Genomic DNA, 18,764 nt, shown 5'->3' on the forward strand with positions numbered 1-18,764 from the left:
AGGGAAGGAGCTAACCCTCACTTCTTAACGGGGCGGAGGATAAAATGCTTCTGGGGTTGCTAAGAGAGGGGCATCTCGGCAAAGCATGCTTTCCTCCTTAGATTAACCAAAGAGGGCTGTGTGAGTGAAGGAGTGTGTGCAAGCAGGCTCTCAAAGGCTGCAGCTCTTCCTCTCTAGTCCTTCTTTTTAGGGGGAGAGCGGGATGCAACCTAGATTATGAGTTGCTCGCGGAGGGATTACAGGAAAGCATGCATTTCCCATATGTCAGGGAGGGAGACCAGAAGCCGGGTGGCTCGCCTTAGGCAAGCAGGCTATCAGTGGATGCCGCTTGCCTGGCTCTCTCCCCACTGTCTTCAGGAAGGGGCGCGAACAGCTTTGCGGGTTGCTAAGGGAGGGGCCGAGAGGCATGATAGAGCTGCCCCGGGCATTTGCCTCCCTAGTTTTGCAGAAAGTGTGGGGTGTGGTGGTGGTAGAGGGAATGTGTGTGTGTGTGCGGGAGGGGCGGGCGGGAAGATGCCGACCCGGGATCACTGCATCAGGCAAGCAGCGGGGTATGCCGGCGCGGGGCGGGGGGGCTTTTTCTCTGTCACCTCCCTCCCCACCCCCTCCTCGTTTCTTAATGAAAGAGAGGAGATGGTACAGACTCTGTGGCTTGCTGAGGGAGGGGCGCCACCACAGCACGCAGCGCGCCATCCATTTTCCTCTCTAGGTTTGCAAAAGGTGTCTGAGAGTGTCTGCGGGGAGGGGGCAAGCATTGCATCAGGCGGGCAGACCGGGTGGGTGGGGTGGCGGGCCTGCCTCTCTCTCTCCTCCCCCCTCCCAGTCCCCCCTCTCGCCTCCCCACGAGTCCCCAGCGTGCAAAAGAGACAGGAGGCTCACATGACCCACTTCAGGCTGTGTCTTTGGATGGCTGCAAGTGGGGAAAGAGCAGGGAGGGGCCACGGGGTGGAGACAGGCGCACAGACAGAGAGGGGGAACGGATCGTGCGCTCTGCAGCTGTGCCCACCGCCAGCAGCCCTGCCGGGGAGACTTCCCCTCCCCATGGATCGCCCCAGCGCCGCCCCTTGGAGACCGTGAGGAGTCCGGCATGGAAGAGGTACGGGGCGGCTACTGGGGAGCGCAGGGGTGCTGCTGGGAGGGCAGCGCGGTGGGGCGCTGGCAGCAGGGCGTGGTGCTGGCTTGGATCTTTCCGATGGGGGGGGGGGTCAGTTGCCAAGAAAAGAGAAGAAGGGTGCGCGTGACTTTGTTTTCTGGGGGGCAGCGCGATTCTGGGAAGCACTGGGGAGGCTGCGGGTTGGATACAAGAAGCCACGCAACTCTGGGTGTGATGATGATGTCTGGGGTTGGTTGCAGAGGGTGGGTATTTGGGGCTGGAGAGCAGTGCAGTGGCCAGTGGGGTAGCAGGAACAGGAGACCTGGGCGAGAGAGGCAAATTCTGGGCAGCAGCGGGCGTCTCTAAGGGTGTGTGTAGGGCAGGGACTGTGCGTGCATTTGCGGGGCGCGGGAGTGGGGGAGGTTTGGGGAATAAAGCTTCACTTGAGGGCATGGATGTGGATGTGTGGGGTACCAAGATGTTGATGTGTAGCTAGAGACCATCAGGAGGCAGGGCGTTGTGGGGTGCAAGACTGTGTCACTGAGGTGTGTGGGGCAGGGGCTGGGTGCTTGGGGGTGCAGTGGAAAAAAAGATCTGCAGCTCTTCAGAGTTGTCTCTAGCTACATGGGGAATGTGTAGAGCTTGGGGGCTATCCCAAGGGTGCTGGGGACCCTGGGGTGGGCGTGGACTAGAGATCCACCAGTCCAGAAGGGAGGGAGGCAGCGATCTGTGGAATGGGGTGTGCGACTGTGCTATAGAGGGCAGCCCAAGGAATTGAGTGCAGGGCATCTGAGGACCTGTTCTCTGTCACTCACTGTCTATCGGTTGGGATGTTGATGGGATTGGAGCGAGGGCTGCTGCTAGTGGATGGAAGCAGAGATCTGTGAGGGTGCGTGATATTTAATGTGTGGGGATAGATGGGCAGGGTGCAAATAATTGGGGTGCAAATGGATATCCTCACAAGGGGATCTCTGACCTTAGATGTGTGAGGCTGGATATAGGAAAGCAAATGTATGGGGTGTGAAACTGGCCATGTAGGAAACTAGGGGGGCAGAGTGTGGGATATAGGGTTATGGGCACTACTGCAGAGTTGTGCTTGAGCACACACGGTTTGAATTATGTTGCGGAGCAGGATGCTATTGATGAAACTTGGGGACAATGGTTGGAATTTCTTACTAGCATCTCTATCCAGTCCTTCCTCTAAGGAGCTCAGAGCAACATACTCCTTCCACCCATGTTATTCTCACAACAACCCTGTGAGGTGGGTTAGGTTGAGAGATAGTGACTGGCCCAAAGTCAAGCAGCGATCTTCATGGCTGAGGATTTGAATCTCAGTCTCTCCACTTTTATTCTGGAGCTCTAGCCACTACGCCTCAATATCTGTCAAACTTTGGACATGGGGAGTCAAGCATTGTTGACTCCCCATCACCAACATTTCACCTTCCCCAACACCAACCCATCACCTCCCCATCACCAACAAAATCACCAACATTTGTGATTTTGGCAGACTGGTAAGCACTGCCCAGTGAAGGCATGTAGAAAGAAAAGGGATGTGAGGCAGGTTAACAGCTGCCTGGTCTTGCCATATCCTTAGCAGTGACATCCTAAGTACCTTAATTTTATTTTAACTATGTAAAAAAGTATCGTGAACAGTAAATAAAACCATATCGATATTATTCTTTATAGATGCCACTTTCTACTTGCTTTGGACATTCATTTTTAGAGTTGAAACACTTGAATTGGCTTGCAAAACACTTATTTTAAAATATCTATATTTTATTTTCTGTGTGAGATGCCCAAAGCAATGTGCAATACCATCTGAATATTTTATGCTACTAATTTGCATTTTTAACATGAGCTTTATTATATACATGTCTAATATAAACAATTATAGTTTAAGGCAGAACATTCTTTTCTATGTTTAGAAATATAATTGTAACATGTACAAAAATAAGAACTGCATACAGAGAGAGAAATATTTTTTGAGTTAAAATATGATCAAAGTGATGACTGTAGCTTGGTGAACAAAGAAAGGTTGGAAAATTACTTATTTGTACTTAAGAGATACACTCTAGCTTGTAGGATGAGTTTCAATATTACATATAAAAGGGAATGAGATTGCTATTGCCATGGTCTTCAAAGTTGGGTTTCTAGCCTACCTAACTTGTTGAGTTTGCTTATTCATAACCATAAATTCCCAAATCTTCATAAATTGATTTGTTGGTGCATTGTGGTGTTTTCCACAACCTAGCAATACAATTCTTGGCAGTAGCATAAAGGTGTTGCAGCAGTGACCTATGAAGATCACTTTACGCAGAAAGCTGTACAGATGCATTGGACTTAGGATCAATGGTAGATCTTATATGCAATCTCTGCTGGCAGAAATCAGCTAGTAGGTTTTTAATTATTTCCAGTGATGGATCTGTGTGAATTAAGGAAGTGATTTTCAAATTGTTTTCTGGGCGAACCTTGGTTTTCAGGAGGGGTGGGAAGATTAGTAATGGTGGATTTAAACCATCAAGAATCCATCTGCTTGGCTTTCCCTTTACAGGAAGGACTGTAGCTTAGTGGCAGAGCACCTGCTTTAGGAACCTAGGAAGCTGCCTTATACTGAGTCAGACCATTGGCTCATCTAGCTCAGTGTTGTCTACACTGACTGGCAACAGCTCTCCAAGGTTTTGGGCCGGGGTCTTTTCCAGCCCTATCTGGAGACTCCATGGATCAAACCTGGAACCTTCTGCATGCAAGCAGATGCTCTTCCACTGAGCTATGGCCCATCCATCCCCTAAGAAGAATATCTTAAAGCAGACAGCGCTTGCATGTAGTCACTCATTCAAATACAAACCAGGGTGGAGAGATGGCCAGATGTAAAGAAACTGAAGCTCCTTTCATTGTGAAAAAGAAGGGTTTTTTAAAATAGGGGCAGCCTTTCTAACCCTTATGATGACATGACAAGTTGCACTTGCTAAAATTCCTTTTTTACAGCAGGGAATCCCAACTTTGGGTCCCCAGATGATGTTGGACTGCAACCCCCATTAGCAAAGGGGACAATTCATGTTCACTGCTGCAAGATCAGCTCTCCTCTTCTGCAAGCAGAAAGTCCAGTTCAATTCCTACATCTCCAGGGTGCTTTCCAGATTACAGGTGACAACAGGGGTAAAATGCTTCAACTTGGCAGGATCATATTGGAAAATGACCCCCAGAATCTCAAACGCCTACGACGAGAAAATATAGCTCTTTTTCTGCAATGGACTTGCAATGTTGTAGCACTGTAACGAAAAGATAAAATCCGAAATAAGGCATCGGAAATGTGAACGACACCTTGCTGTCAGCGCAGGGACTGGGTGTCACAACACAAAGCGTGTTGTGTACGGAAGCACACGTAGCAGATCTGTAGTGACACGGTTGTAGGGTTTAATATGGAAAGCACCCCGGTAAAGCTAGCAAAGACCCCTGTCTGGAACTCTGCAAAGCTGTTGCCAATCAGTGCAGATTATACTCAACTAGATGGACCAAGTGCCGACCCCTGATATATGAGCATGGGTGGTAGTTGCTTGGTTAGAAAGGAAGCTATACGTATGGTATTATTATATATAATATATTATATTATTATGTTATATGGTATTATTACTTGGCATATTTTTAGGCCTAAGGGACGTCCCTGGAAGCAGGTTCAGGGGCTCAGATGAAGCCTTAGCATTCACTTACCTGAAATGGGCTCTACTTGATTGACACTTGATCGTGTCCAGCTCCTGATTTTAGTGGTTCAGACTCACTGAAACCTGTTGTGGGGTTTTTTTCCCTTTCCCCCTCCATCCCATCCCATCTTCCACTCCAGAGGTGGAGTGCTTCATCTTAACTTGGACTTAACTTAGATCAGTCGCCAGACTGACCTTTATGTCTGGAAGCTGTGAAGTAATGAAAAACAGATAGGTCATTTACACAATCAAAAATGGTGTTCTATCTGGCTTTGGGAGCTGTGTGTGCTCCCAGTTTTCAGTTGCATGGAAGCAAGGTAAGAGGAAAACTTGGGTGGAAGTGATTGTATGGAAGCAAGGTAGGAGGAAAAGCTACTCCATTTTTCCTCTTACCTTGCTTCCACACACCTAAAAATTGGGAGCACACACAGTTCCCAAACCCAGGTAGAACACAGTCTTTGATTGTTTCAGTGACTAGCACTGTTTGGATCAGCCTTTTCCAGTTTGTCTTTTCAGTCATAAGGGCTAGGAACTTGCTTTTTAAAAATCTGCAGTTCCTAGAATGTTGACTTGTTCACCCAGTACCAATTCCTGTGCTTGCACACTGAAGCCACAGAATTGTGAAATGTATTTAGCATTGATAGTAGAATGATAAATACAGCACTTAATTGAGTAAGACTTTTCCTGCTGCAAATGAACCTCAGTTATGGAACTGGTTGTGTAGAGAATTGGATTTCAACTGGAGGGTCATGCTCTGACCTAGAGAGGTTACATCTCTGACACTATCACTATTTGTGTGGTTGTTTAGGTATTTTTAATGAGAAGGGGAAAGTCAGAGAGAGGAAACTGAGAGTGAATGAGAAGTAGTAAGTGTGTGTGTGTGCACGCACACATTCATAGAGGGGAGAGATGGCCAGATGTAAAAAAGAATGGAGCTTTTTTCATCGTTGTGAAAAAGGGAGAATTTCCATAAGGGCAGCTTTTCTTGCACTTATGATGATGTGATAAGTTCCACTTGCCAAACCTTGGGTCCCCAGATGATTTTTATTTTATTTTATTTTATTTTATTTTATTTTATTTTATTTTTTATTTATATACCATCTAATATAGAAATTTCTAGGTGGTGTACAGAATTAAAACATAATATAAAATATAAAAGTTTTAAAATTCATAAAATAAAAATCATAATAAAGAAAGTCACATTAAAATTTCAAAAACTGGCTCTCAGTTGAAGGCCTGGGAAAATAGGTACATCTTCAGGGTCCTCCTAAAAACAAACAGAGAAGGAGATGCTCTTATTTCAGCAGGGAGCGTGTTCCAAAGCCCTGGGGCAGCCACAGAGAAGGCCCGGTCCTGATTTCCCACCAAATGAGTTGGCGGCAACCATAACTGGACCTCTCCAGATGTTGGAATACAACTCCAAACAACATCTGAGGATATAGGGTTGGGAACCCCTGTACGACACATTGTTAAAACTGAAGGAGCCCTCTCATCTCTTGCATCTACTCAGGTCATAGATGATAAAATAACAGTTCTGTCGTTACAGGTAGGCAAGGGCCTAGAGCTAAGTGGTAGGGATCTCGGATTCAGTTCAAGGTAGCAAGGCTGAGAAAGATCCCTGTTGGAAACTCTGAAGAGCCACTGCCAGCCAGTGTGGGCAGTACTGAGCTAGATGGACCAATGACCTGGCTCAGTATGAGGCAGCTTCCTATGTAATCTATGGGGTAAGATTTGAACCAGTAACCTTCCAGATCACAGTGCATCACCCGTCAGGGTACATGACATGTGACTGAGAGATGAAATGGCTGTGGTACTCCAGATGTTGCTGAACTTGTGGTACTCCAGATGTTGCTGAACTACAACTCTTATCCCCAGCTACAATTTATTTTGGCTGGCGATGATGGGAGTTGTAGTTTAGCAACATTTAATTTGTTGTTTGTTTATCATGTTTAATTGTTGTTTTAAAATGTTTTTAAATTGTTAATTGCTACGTTGTTTTTAATTTTTTTTAGCTCTTTACTGTTTTAGTGGTTTGTTTTAATTGTAAACCGCCCTGAGCCATTTTAGAGGGGCGGTATACAAATCAAATAAATAACAACAACAACAACAACATCTGGAGTACCACAGGTTGGGAACTCCCAGGCTAGAACAGAGCAACACAACTTCAGCTTTCCAGCTATAGGACTACAACTCCCATCATCCCTGACTATTGGCCACTGTGGCTGGGGATGATGGGAGTTGTAGTCCAGCAACAGATGGCAGGCCAAAGTAGTGCAGCCCTGGGCTACAGCCTGCCTGGAAACTCTGCTCCCCTGCCCCTCCTCCTGCCAACCTTAGCTTTTATTTGTAAATGTACAGCTGCTTTCTGAACAACTATTTAAAATGGCTAGCAATCGGGTCATAGTTCAAAGTCCAGTCCAGTGTGGTGATAGAAAGATTTTTTTGCCCAAACACTAAACAATCCCAGCAAAACTAATTAGACCAGGGCTAAAAGAAAGAGTGGGGGGAGAGACACTATCCTTAAAAGCTCACCTGAAGAAAAGTGTGTTGCAGTAGTATGTGGCGGTTGTTTACGTTTACTTGGTGGTGAGGATAGTGTGCTTTGCGCATGCTCAGTGGAAATACATTCCTGCTGCCAATTGGCAGAGGCCAGTGTATTCTGTATCCCAGCTGCTAATGCATTTTATAGGACATAATGTGTAATTATATATCAGAAAATGCTTTCCTGGCTATGACACTTTATCAGCTTCTGAAACGGATGCCAGGGCTCAACGGCACCAAGCTCCCTCTCAAATGGAGCATCTGATATCGAAATGTATGTTTCCTTGCCAAAGATCTTTGCAGCTGTGTGCTGTTGTGTACACCAGACCTTTTCTGGGTACTTAATTCCTGGGAAAGTGGTGCCAAGCTCAAGTCTTTGTGAAAGTCTTTTTCTTTTAGTCCCTGATGTATGGGAACTCTGTAGTTACTCAGTATCATGAGAAAAATGCGCTTTGCTTCTGCTCATGGCCTTTCAATCTGTTCTTACTGTGTATGTTTTAGAATTGAGCCCTGCCACTGAGAATCAGTGTTTAGGGCGGAGTCCTGTCCTTTCTTGTCTCTGCACAAATACCTGCTCTGTGTGAACATGCAAATACTGCTCTTGCTATCAGGAAGTCCAACCAAATCTGAATCCCAATTTTTAAAAAAACAAACTAGTTTAGAAAGATTTTTTCAATGTACCAGCACTGAACCCAGACTCCAAATCTTTTAGTTCCCTTGAACCAGAACCAAATCCCTAAACACAAGAGTGGTAACGGGTTCAAACTAAGTGGGTCAGTAATATGGCACTCAGCTTTCAATTGTGGGATTAATGTTTTATTTTCCTGGGTTTTAAAAAATGCTGTTGTAAGTATTTTGTTTGTAAAAACTATGAAAATAATTTAAAAAGAGTAAATATTTTATTTTTCATAAATAATTAGTTATTGCATTCATTAGTTATCCCCCAAAGAGTTTGATATTCTTTGTGTGAAATGTATCTCAGACAGTTCAAAGTGTCTTCATTGGTTATCAAACCACTTTTTAAAGTTAGTCTCTGAACTGGAACTAAATCAGGAAGTTAAAAAATGCTGCTGAACCTGAACTGGAACAAAACCCATATTTTTAATGGTTTGATTTTTGGTTGCTATTGAATGTTCTTCTATGTGCTGCACATAGAATTGACTAGTGCTTGGTTCCTGAGATTAAAAGTGCCGTCTTAGAAGTCCCTCTTTTGCCCTGAACACCCCTCCACAACTTAGATACAGGGATCTTATCTTAGTTACCTAGTACAGTTGGAAATGGCATTCTACATGTGTCTAGAGGTGCTCTTATCTTCATATATTCCTGTTATTTTATTTGAAGTCTTGTTACCCCACCTTCAGTACAGAAGGTGGCTTACAATCCAGCTTCCTTTTTAGGGCAAGTAATGTTTTAACAAAATGTATTTCAAGATTTCAAAAGATACATGCACCTGATTTAAGAAATACAGATATAAAAAATAACTGAGTGGGAATCTGAGCTGGGGGAGATAATTTTTGTCCCAATTCCCTGTTTCATTTTGTCAATTTCATTGACTAAACATGGATGGGGACCCAGAGATGGACATATGTGAGACAGAGTTACTTCTCAAACTCAGGGCTGTATCTAGGTTTAAAAAAAAAAATCTGTTCCAAGAAAAATGGAATCCTGTGAGATATATAAACTCTGCATGTTTTGCATATATTTACATATTGAACCATTTATTCTACTTCAGCTAATCATGGGGAAGGGGCAAGGAGCTATTCAGGGTGCTGAAACCCACCTTTTGACCACTTGAGATCCTGCTTGGTTTGTATTACTGCAAACACTTCCAAACTTGTCTAGCCTTAAGGGGTAGAAGTACTTGTGTAATCAAATGCTTTTTAAAATTAAAGCAACAAACACTGTGATTATTGGGATGTTGAATTCTGTGCCTGATACCAAACTCTTGTGATTGTAGATCTCCATAACAGAACACACACAACTCTACTTAAACCTAGTTCATTTAACAGTTGCTGCTTAAGGCAGTGTGTTTTGTGGGGTGAGGTGGAAGCATCATGTGGGTGTATGGAGTTGGGGGGTAAAGAGCCACGTGGCCTGCTGCACATGCTCAGAGGTGCTCAGTTTCCTCTCTTCACCCGTCTCTCAAGGACAATCTGTTAGCTGGAATGGGCAAAGTTTTCTATATTTCTTGAGTCTTAGACCTCTTCTGGAGGCTCTTTCCCTCAAGGCATTCTGCCCATACTTGGAGACAGCCTTTTCTTTACTAGTGTTTCACATGCTCTCAGGGCATTCAGAATGGAGGTGAAGGCTAAGCCCCAGCTCCAACTCCAATTAAGCTCTGCTTTCATCTCACCAAACCTCCTGTGCACTTCACTTGTTATTGAATCCCCGAGTAATAGGATGTCCCTGGTGACACCATGAGTGAGGATGGGCTGGCAAACCTGCCTGCTGCTGCCTGTAGCTCCTCCTCCTCGCCTTTGAGATAAACAATTCCTGCATCCCCTCTCCTCCCCTCCTCCCAAAAGATGTCACTGTTTTCATCTAATCTGGTAACATTCTCCTCCTTCAGCCGCATGTAGGGCAGCTCCCCGCCCCTACACTTTAATCATTATGCATTTCCCCCTGTCCTCCCATCCTTCACTATAACTTGCCCTACTTTGAAATGCGTTTGCTGATTTTGAGGCAGAGGCACAAAGCAGTGTGAGTTGCACCAGCATCTGTATTCCAGCCTCCATATTTGCAGAGCATGTGCTCCTTCTCCTCTTGGGTGCATAGATTTCACCCACAAGTCTCTTAAATGGAGACAAAAGCAAAGAAATGTGGGGCAAAGGAGGACCTTGAAAGGAGCATACTGATGCCCATCCTTCTTAGCAGTGCTTTTATATTTCCCTCATCAGAAATGAGTGGTGAGGACAGAGTATTTGCTCCTGTTAATTTAATAAGGCAGCCGTACTTAATAAGGCAGCTGTACTTGAACAAAGTCCCCCACCTGAAATGCTTGCTGTTTCTCAGCCTGTTTCTGATTTACATACAATTTATATTTTTGATCCTTCTCCCTTCTTTGATCATGGATCTCTACATCCTCAGGGTGAGATGGCATGGAAAGCTCTATCAGTTGTTACCATTGGGTAAGTCTGGTGGTAGCTTTGAGTCCTCTCAGTAGTTCAAAAGGTGATTTTCCGGTAGTAGAATAAGGAGTGGTTCAATAAGCAAATATTGTCTCTTTCCAGGGTTCTTTTTGTGTTACAGCTTTTTACCATTTGTAAACTTTCTTTCATGGATCTGTTCATTCTTTCCACTAAGCCATTCCTGGTGCAAGGAAAGGGTCTTGTGTTTCATCCCATGGTTATGCAAGTATTGCTCCATTTCAAATGAGGTAAGCTATGCCCCATTGTCAGCCACTAGTTCTTTAGGAAGACCTTTCCTTGCAAAAATGGCAGCTGTGAACTGGATCACCTTGTTTGTAGTAATGTTGTCAGCAAATGAAACTCCTGGCCACCTGGAATAGTAATCCACCCTCACTATAACAAATCTTTGTTTTTTCGGTTCATTATCAAAAGGCCCCATTATAGCCAGAGCAAGTTTTCCCCAGGGACCATTGGGATTCTCTACAGGTGTCAAGGGGGTGGTAAATGTTTTCTGCAATTTGTCAGATGCAGCACAAGCCATACAGTGCTGGGTTACATTTTCAATGTGTTTGTCCATGGTTGGCCATGAAAAATGTTCTCTGATTCGGCTTTTAGTCAAGCTGATGCCCAGGTGACCTTTGTGGGCAACTTTGATTCCTTTTGCTTGTAAGGAGGTTGGCACCACCAAACGATCAGTCCTCATCACCAACTCATTGAGAAGAGACAGCTCACTCGGTACATGCATGTATGATTGAAGATGTTTAGGTACCTAGCTTTTGCATGACCATCCATTAGTTGTGTAAGATTTAAGTCCAGAAAATAGTTGATCAGCACTGAGGTTCACTTTCCATTCAGAAGACATGATCACTCCATGAGTGGATGAAGCTATTTGTGCAATTATTACTCCTTCATCCTTGTGTTCTGGGATCTCCTTTTGGCCTGTAAGTAGAAGTAAATGATCTGCAGTTGTATTCCAAAGACCTGGAAAATATTTCTCCTGGAAATCAAAATCCTTAAGTCTGGTTGTCCATTTGGCTGTTCTTGGGGGTTGCTCGATTTGATCCTCGAATAGTCAATAAAGCAGATAGGGGTTTATGGTCTGACTGTAAAGTGAATTTTCTGCCCCACAATTAACTCTTGAAGTGCCTCACTGCCCAGAAACATGCTAGAGCTTCTTTTTCCATGACCGAATACATCTTCTCTGAAGCAATAAGCACTCTGGAAACTTATTTATTTATTTATTTATTTATTCATCCATTCATTCATTCATTTATTACATTTATAGACCACCCTATCCAAGGCCCTGGGCAGTGCACAAGAAGCTCCAAAAGATACAAAAACAAACACCATTTAAAACACACTGCTTAAAACAATATAAAAACAATTCTAAAACAATTCAAAACCATTTAAAACCAATTAAAATACTTAAAAACAATTTAAAAACCTTGGGAGGCCAGGCCAAACAAGTAAGATTTTAGGGTTCTCTTAAAAGCCAACAGTGAGCCTAAACTGCAGATACTTTCTGGGAGTACATTCCATAGGCCAGGAGCAGCTACTGAGAAGGCCCGGCTCTGAGTCACCACCAGACGTACTGGTAGCAACTGGAGATGGACCTCTCCAGATTACCTCAACGTGTGATAGGGATCATACAGAAGAAGACACTCTCTAGTGCAACTGTAATTACAACAAATGCAATCATAACTGCCTTGTCTTCTGGGTCAAAACAGCACCCAAACCATATTCAGAAGCAACAGTGGTTACAGTAGTGTGCCTGTTATTTTGGTGTAAAATGAAGTGAGAGCAGGGCTTTCAGCAGTGGCCGATTTGATAGTCTGAAAAATAGCCTTCCAGGATGCATTCCAGTTAAATGCTACATTCTTTTTAAAAAGACACAGTGGAGCAACTTTGGAGGCAAATTGTCTAACAAATTTAGAGTAATGCAGAGTCCTAAAAATGAACGAAGTGCATCCTTGTTCTGTGGCTCTGGTGCTTCCCAAATAGCTTTCACCAAGTCTGTTTTGGATGTACATCACTCTGAGATACTGTGTGTCCCAAGTACACCACAGAGTGTGTACAAAACTGACATTTCTCTGCAGAGACAGTAAGTCTGTGTGGTCGGAGTTTTCTTAAGACTTTGGTCAGTTTAGCATCATGTTCCTTAATGGTTTTGCCATACACTAAAATGTCATCCTGAAAGTAAGTGATGCCATCCGTAGTCCCAAAAATTGCAGGCATCATTCATTGAAATACTGAAGCTGCAGAAGCTAATCCAAAGGGCAATTGTTTGTATTAAAAAAGACCCCTTGGGGTCTTTTTTAAATGGTGTATTTGTGAGAACTTTTGAGCAGAGGAATTTTATGATAGGCCGAAGACGTCCAAAGTTGTGAACACTGAGGTCTCTTTCAGAGTAAGCAGCATTTCATTGATATTGGGTAGTGGATGGCAATATGTCACCATGTGGGAGTTCACATCTCTTAAACCTTTTAAATCCCAATATGTTGTTAGACTACAGCTCACATCACCTCCAACAATAGCCTTCAACCATTGTGGCTGGTGATGATGGGAGCTGTAGTTCAACAACATTGGGAACCCAAGTTTGAGAACCCCTGGGGTATAGGAAAGGTTTCCCTGCCTAAGAGAGAATCTTGAGGCTGATTTGGAAGTTACTCTAGGAACATGTTAATTGCATGTTTCCCTTGCAGACCATTAGCACCTAAATCACGTAAGGGTGGTGATGTGTTCAAAACTACCAGCTTTTGAACTGTATTTACAGGGATTGTTCAAACAAATTGCATCCAATACTAGGGATGTGCACGGAACCAGGTGATGGAAGTTTGAAGGTGTGTGTGTGTGTGTGTGACTTAAGGGTGGGGGAAAGGTGTTACCCTTCCTTCCGCTTCCCCCCCCACTGGCGCTCCATTCGCAAAGGGACCGTTGGGGTGGCAGTGTACCTCCCTGCCTCCCCATTGCCTCCTTGGTCCCTACATCACCAGAAGTACCCGATGCGCCTGTGCCGGTTGTTTGAACTGGTTCAGAGGCCCATAAAGGGCCTCTGAACTGGTTCTGTGCACATCCCTACCCAATACAGTTAGGTGCCAGGGTGCCGATGTGCCAGGTAGGAAAGAAGACATGCCCACTCATGCTCCACCCACATGGTTAAAGGGGACAGACTGAAGTACATAACATATAAGAACAGTTCTGCTGGATTAGGCCCAAGGCCCATCCAATCCAGCATCCTGTTTCACACAGGTATAATTTTCTCAAATACCTCTGAGAAGCCCACAGGCAAGAGGTGAGGGCATGCCCTCTCTCTCACTGTTGCTCCCCTGCAACTGGTATTTAGAGGCATCGTGCCTCTGAGGCTGAAAGTGGCATATAGCCACCAGACTAGTAGCCATTGATAGACCGGTCCTCTGTGAATCTGTCTAAGCCCCTTTCAAAGCCACCCAAGCTGGTGGCCATCACCACAGCCCATGGCAGAGAATTCCATAGATTCTTACTGCACTGTATGAAAAAATACTTCCTTTTGTTGGTCCTAAATTTCCCAGCCTTCAGTTTAATGGGATAAGCTCTGGTTCTAGTGTTCTCTCTGTCCACTCTCTCTAATCCATGCATAATTTTATACACCTCTATCGTGTCTCCCAGTGGTTGCCTATTTTCCAAACTAAAAAAGCCCCAGATGCTGTAGCCTGCCTCATAAGGAAGGTGCTCCGGGCCCTTCCAGGTTCGGTATTGACTGAACCAGCTCATTGTGTGTATTCCAAAAAGCTCAATAATCACATTCAGCTGCCTGCCATATGCTTCTAGTGTAAGTTGCAAGGGCAAGTTTCAGTCGGATGAGTTTTCGAGTGTCAGGGTGCTTATTTGCCACACAGAGTGTCAACTCTCCTTACTCGCCCCCATCACTCATGCTGGTTGCTGGTAGCTCAAAAGGTGGACTGGGGTGAAGCAGGATCATACTGATTAGCACAGTTCAAAACAGGTGTGAAACCACTGCGCAAGTTTATCCTCCATCGCAAACCGCCACCCCCACATTCTAGTGGCTTAGCACTAAGTCATCTGTAGAGGAAACTTCTCTTTAGCGGAGCTGAAGGTGGAAAAGTTGGTTTGGTCTTGGAGGCTCACCCTTCTGTCTTCAGGGGAAAGGTCTGTGTCGCTCAGTGGTAGAGCACATGCTTTGAGTTCAGTAGGGTCCAGTTTCAATCCATGGTGTCTCCAAGCAGGGATAGGAAAGATCTGTGACTGAGGCTCTGGAGGGCTGCCAGTCAGTGTAGACCAGGGATTCTCAACATTGGGTCCCCAGATGTTATTGGACTTCAACTCCCATAATCCCCAACCAAAGGCTACTGGGGCTAGGGATTATGGGAGTTGGTCGAATAACATCTGGGGACCGAACGCTGAGAATCCCTGCTGTAGACAACACTGAGTGAGATGAGCCGAGGGTCTGACTCGGCATAAGGCATCATCATCATCATCATCAACAACAACAACAACAACAACAAAATATGTATATACCACATTTCAACAAAAGTTTCCAAGGCAGTTTACATAGAGAAAAAATAAGTAAAGTAAGTAAGATGGCTCCCTGTCCCCAAAGGGCTCACAGTCTAAAAAGAAACATAGACAGACACCAGCAACAGTCACTGGAAGTGCAGTGCTGGGGGTGGATAGGGCCAGTTACTCTCCCCCTGCTAGTTAAAGAGAATCACCAAGTTAAAAAGGTGCCTCTTTGCCCAGTTAGCAGGGCAAAAGTTGAACCACTCCCTCCTCATAGTGGCCTTGTCCTTTCTTTAAAGAAACCGCTATCGAGTACCTCGTGAGTCTATGTAACACGGAGCCCAACTGCTTGAATTAAGAGGCAGCAGGGCTCCCACACAGGTCTGATCCCACAAAGGCTTAGCCTTTTCTGACTTATGCTGACAACTCTAACGCAAGATTGGCTATCTACTGGAGGCTTACAAAGTTATTTGCACGTGATAAGAAAATGTCTCTTGTGATATCCCTAAGAGATGAGTACAGCGTGCTGGAGGAAGGGGGGAATTTGGGGTTTGTCATTTTTTTTTTTCTTGTGTCAAGAAAGTAAATCAAACCTCAAACCGTCATTGCTAAAACTGACTCTCCTACATTGACAGCTTTCTGAGACCACTGTCTTCATAGCTTATGATAGTACTCAGGCAACACTGGAAAACCTTATCCCATGATGACTCCATAATGCTCACTTCTATCCTGGCTGGATGCAGTGTGGGCTGTTTGGGCAGAGACTGGGGCTGTTCGCATGACCCTAAACAGGGTCTGAGGAGTCTCAGCCAGAGCAAGATTGTTGTGCATGTTCCCAATTGGCATTCATGCATTTGCACAGCTCAAGGTAGGAGGAGTGATTGTGTGGGAGGTGGGTAGGATGGCTTTTCATCCACCGTTGATAAAATGCTGGGGACAGAATGTGTGTTGCCCATGCCCATCCTACCCAGTTCCTGGATTCTACATGATCACTCTCTCCTCCTCCTACCTTGATCTTTGCAAACACATGACTGCCAATAGGAAGCAGGCATGGCTCTCCTACCTGTTTAGGGTCATGTGAGCAGCCCTGCTGTGTGAGTTTTGTAGTCTATACAGCACCTTGCACACTTTTGGAAGCTGGTGCCAACAAGCTTATGTGAGTTAATTGGCATCCTCTGGCCTGTTTTGAGACTTGATGTGCAGTACTTATGTTCTTGAGTTTTTTGTAACACTGAGTGGATACCAGCCTCTCCTCCCCACCCCAGTATTGTGCTTGGTCTTGTTGGCATGGATTAGATTGAATTTAGTACTGGCAGTTTCAACTTCCTGCCACCATTACATATTCACACACATCCGGAGGTGCAGCTAGGTAGTTTTGGAGCCTGGACCTAGTGGGCTGATGGGCAGTAAAAGTAAAGTGTGCCATCAAGTTGATTTCAACTCCTGGCGCCCACAGAGCCCTGTGGTTTTCTTTGGTAGAATACAGGAGAGGTTTACCATTGCCTCCTCCCACGCAGCATGAAATGGTGCCTTTCAGCATCTTCCTATATCGCTGCTGTCCAATCTATATTCTTATACTGATGATATAGGAAGATGCTGAAAGGCATCAAATCCCAGCGGGGATTTGAACCGGCAACCTTCTGCTTGTTAGTCAAGCATTTCCCTGCTGCACCACTTAAGGTGACTCTGATGGGGAGAGGGCTTGCAACTTAAGCATCCTTTCCACTCACCCCTCTCCATGGTTTCACACATCATTCTTGAGCACACAATTCCCATGGTTTAAAAATTTTAAAAACATTTGGAAATTATTAAAAATAAGCACGATAAAGACTGATTTGCTTTATATTAAATATACAGAGCCCTCCCATCCTGCCCTACATCTGTTCCTGATATCAAAGCCCTAGGCCAAGCCATTCCAGGAGATCTAAAGGGTTGGGCAGAAAAGTGGGGTGCTTCACCCTTTTTTTATTAAGGCAAAGGCAGATTATTCCACATGGGTGTGGAATGATGGTCCAAGGAGCAGGGGGCTTGAGTTCCAGAAGTTTTTGTAGTTTTCTGCCATAAAACAAGTCACTTATAGGACTTTTTTGAAGTTTATTTTTTTTTAAAAATTAAGCCGTTTATCCAATCTGCTTCAAATTAAATATACAGAGCCCTCCCATCCTGCCCTGTATCTGTGCCATATATCAAAGCCCTAGGCCAAGCCATCTTGGAAATCCACAAGGTGGGGTATAACCCATAGAAGTCCCATATAATCCCACCCACATACCTTCTGGATGGCTCCCATGACGAGGCAGGCACAACACACAAGCAGGTATGGTTGTGGGAGGCAGAGCAGAGGGTTTGCATAAGTCTGGGGGCAGCCAGCACTGGCCCCTTGCCTCCCAAGCTCAGCCTTCTGCTGCTGGGCAGCCTTCATCCCATGCTGATGAAGGGCCACGAGGCAGGAGGAGGCCTCTGTGCTAGCTCCACTCACCCACTGAACAGCTGATTGGTGGGTGGGGGGAGCAGCAGCAGCCTGCCGGGAGGCAAGGAGAGAGTCTCGGGGAAGGGAACGACTGCAGAGCCCGTGCCATACAGGGAGGAGATTCCCACAGCTGGCAGGTGTGCTGCTGGGGCCCTCCAGGGTAGCAGGGAGGCTGGGGCTTCGGACTTGTGCCCCGAGGTCCAGGCCTAAGGATGCCTCTGCCCACATCTGACTTGTGCAAAATCTTACCATACCTGCCAACTTGTCCTTATTTTCCCATTCAGGTGAATGGGTAAATAGGGACATGTTGTCAGGTATTCTGCACAACTCAGTGACTGTACTGTAGCTTTTGCACCGTTCTATGCATCGGCCTGTATTATTAATAATAATAATAATAATAATGATGATGATGATGCTATGCTCATCTAAGTCTATGACTTGCAAAGATCCTTGCACCTGATTCTGTCTGATTTTTCTGTCTCTTTTTCTCCTCCTTTCAGTGCTTTGCATTGCATTGTACATAAGTGATGGATAGTAAACATTAAGCAGCAATAATTTGGCTAGGTCAGGAAGGCCCTCCAAAATATGGGTCAGGGTAGGGTATCTATAAGCCTTAATCCGTCCCTGCCTTCTGTCTCTTGTAAGAGAGACACCCCCCCCCACCCGCTTTATCAGCTGAGTCTGCTTTCCCTTGTTTATCCAAGATTGCCACTGAGACCTAGTCCTTAGTAACCCTTTCAGAGCCAGTCTGCTACACTGGAACGAGATGCAAAAAGAATGCACTGGAGAGACAGGTGGAGTGGGGAGCAGGGTGATGTTTGCCTTCTCCAAGCCTTGTCCATGTGTGGGTGCCGTGTGTGGCTCATGAACAGCAGCTCAAAAAAGGTATCTGGGAGCCATCCAAATACTTGTACTTCTAGTGCCTGGTACCTTTAGCTCCTGCATCACAGAGACACCAAGAGAACTTTCTTCAGACCTGCAACTGATTTTGATGAGAAATATTTTTCCTTTCCAGAAAAATACAGTATAAGGATTCTGTAAAAAATAAAAATAAAATTGTATCTGAATGCAATTGATGAGTGTTTGAGGAGATATTTGCACAGATCCAGTCTTCTACACACAGATCTCTGCCAGATCCACTCCAGCACAATACTTCTCCGTGTGGAATCTACTACAAATGCAAAATGTTAATTGGGCCAAGGATTAGAGTTCAGTAGACAAATCGTTCACCCTCTCAAAACACTAGAATCCAGGATCATATACATGGATAGTGCTATATAAATATTATAATAATGTGACAGAGTTGGTTGATTTAAATAATGATTTTAATTGCCTTTTAA

General features: G+C 44.9%; 1 protein-coding gene across 1 annotated transcript in view; it reads left to right on the forward strand.

Annotated features, from left to right (window-relative positions):
- The first annotated feature begins 932 nt into the window (after nt 1–932).
- ARHGAP23 (Rho GTPase activating protein 23) overlaps nt 933–18,764 on the forward strand; it is a 234,496-nt gene continuing 216,664 nt past the window's right edge. Inside the window, exon 1 of the mRNA XM_053259976.1 lies at nt 933–1,096. Coding sequence (XP_053115951.1) covers nt 1,088–1,096 — 9 coding nt within the window. The 5' untranslated portion in view covers nt 933–1,087. The remainder of the gene's footprint in view (nt 1,097–18,764) is intronic.

This window comes from Hemicordylus capensis, chromosome 6 (genome assembly GCF_027244095.1).
Source record: "Hemicordylus capensis ecotype Gifberg chromosome 6, rHemCap1.1.pri, whole genome shotgun sequence".
Classification (NCBI taxonomy): domain Eukaryota; kingdom Metazoa; phylum Chordata; class Lepidosauria; order Squamata; family Cordylidae; genus Hemicordylus; species Hemicordylus capensis.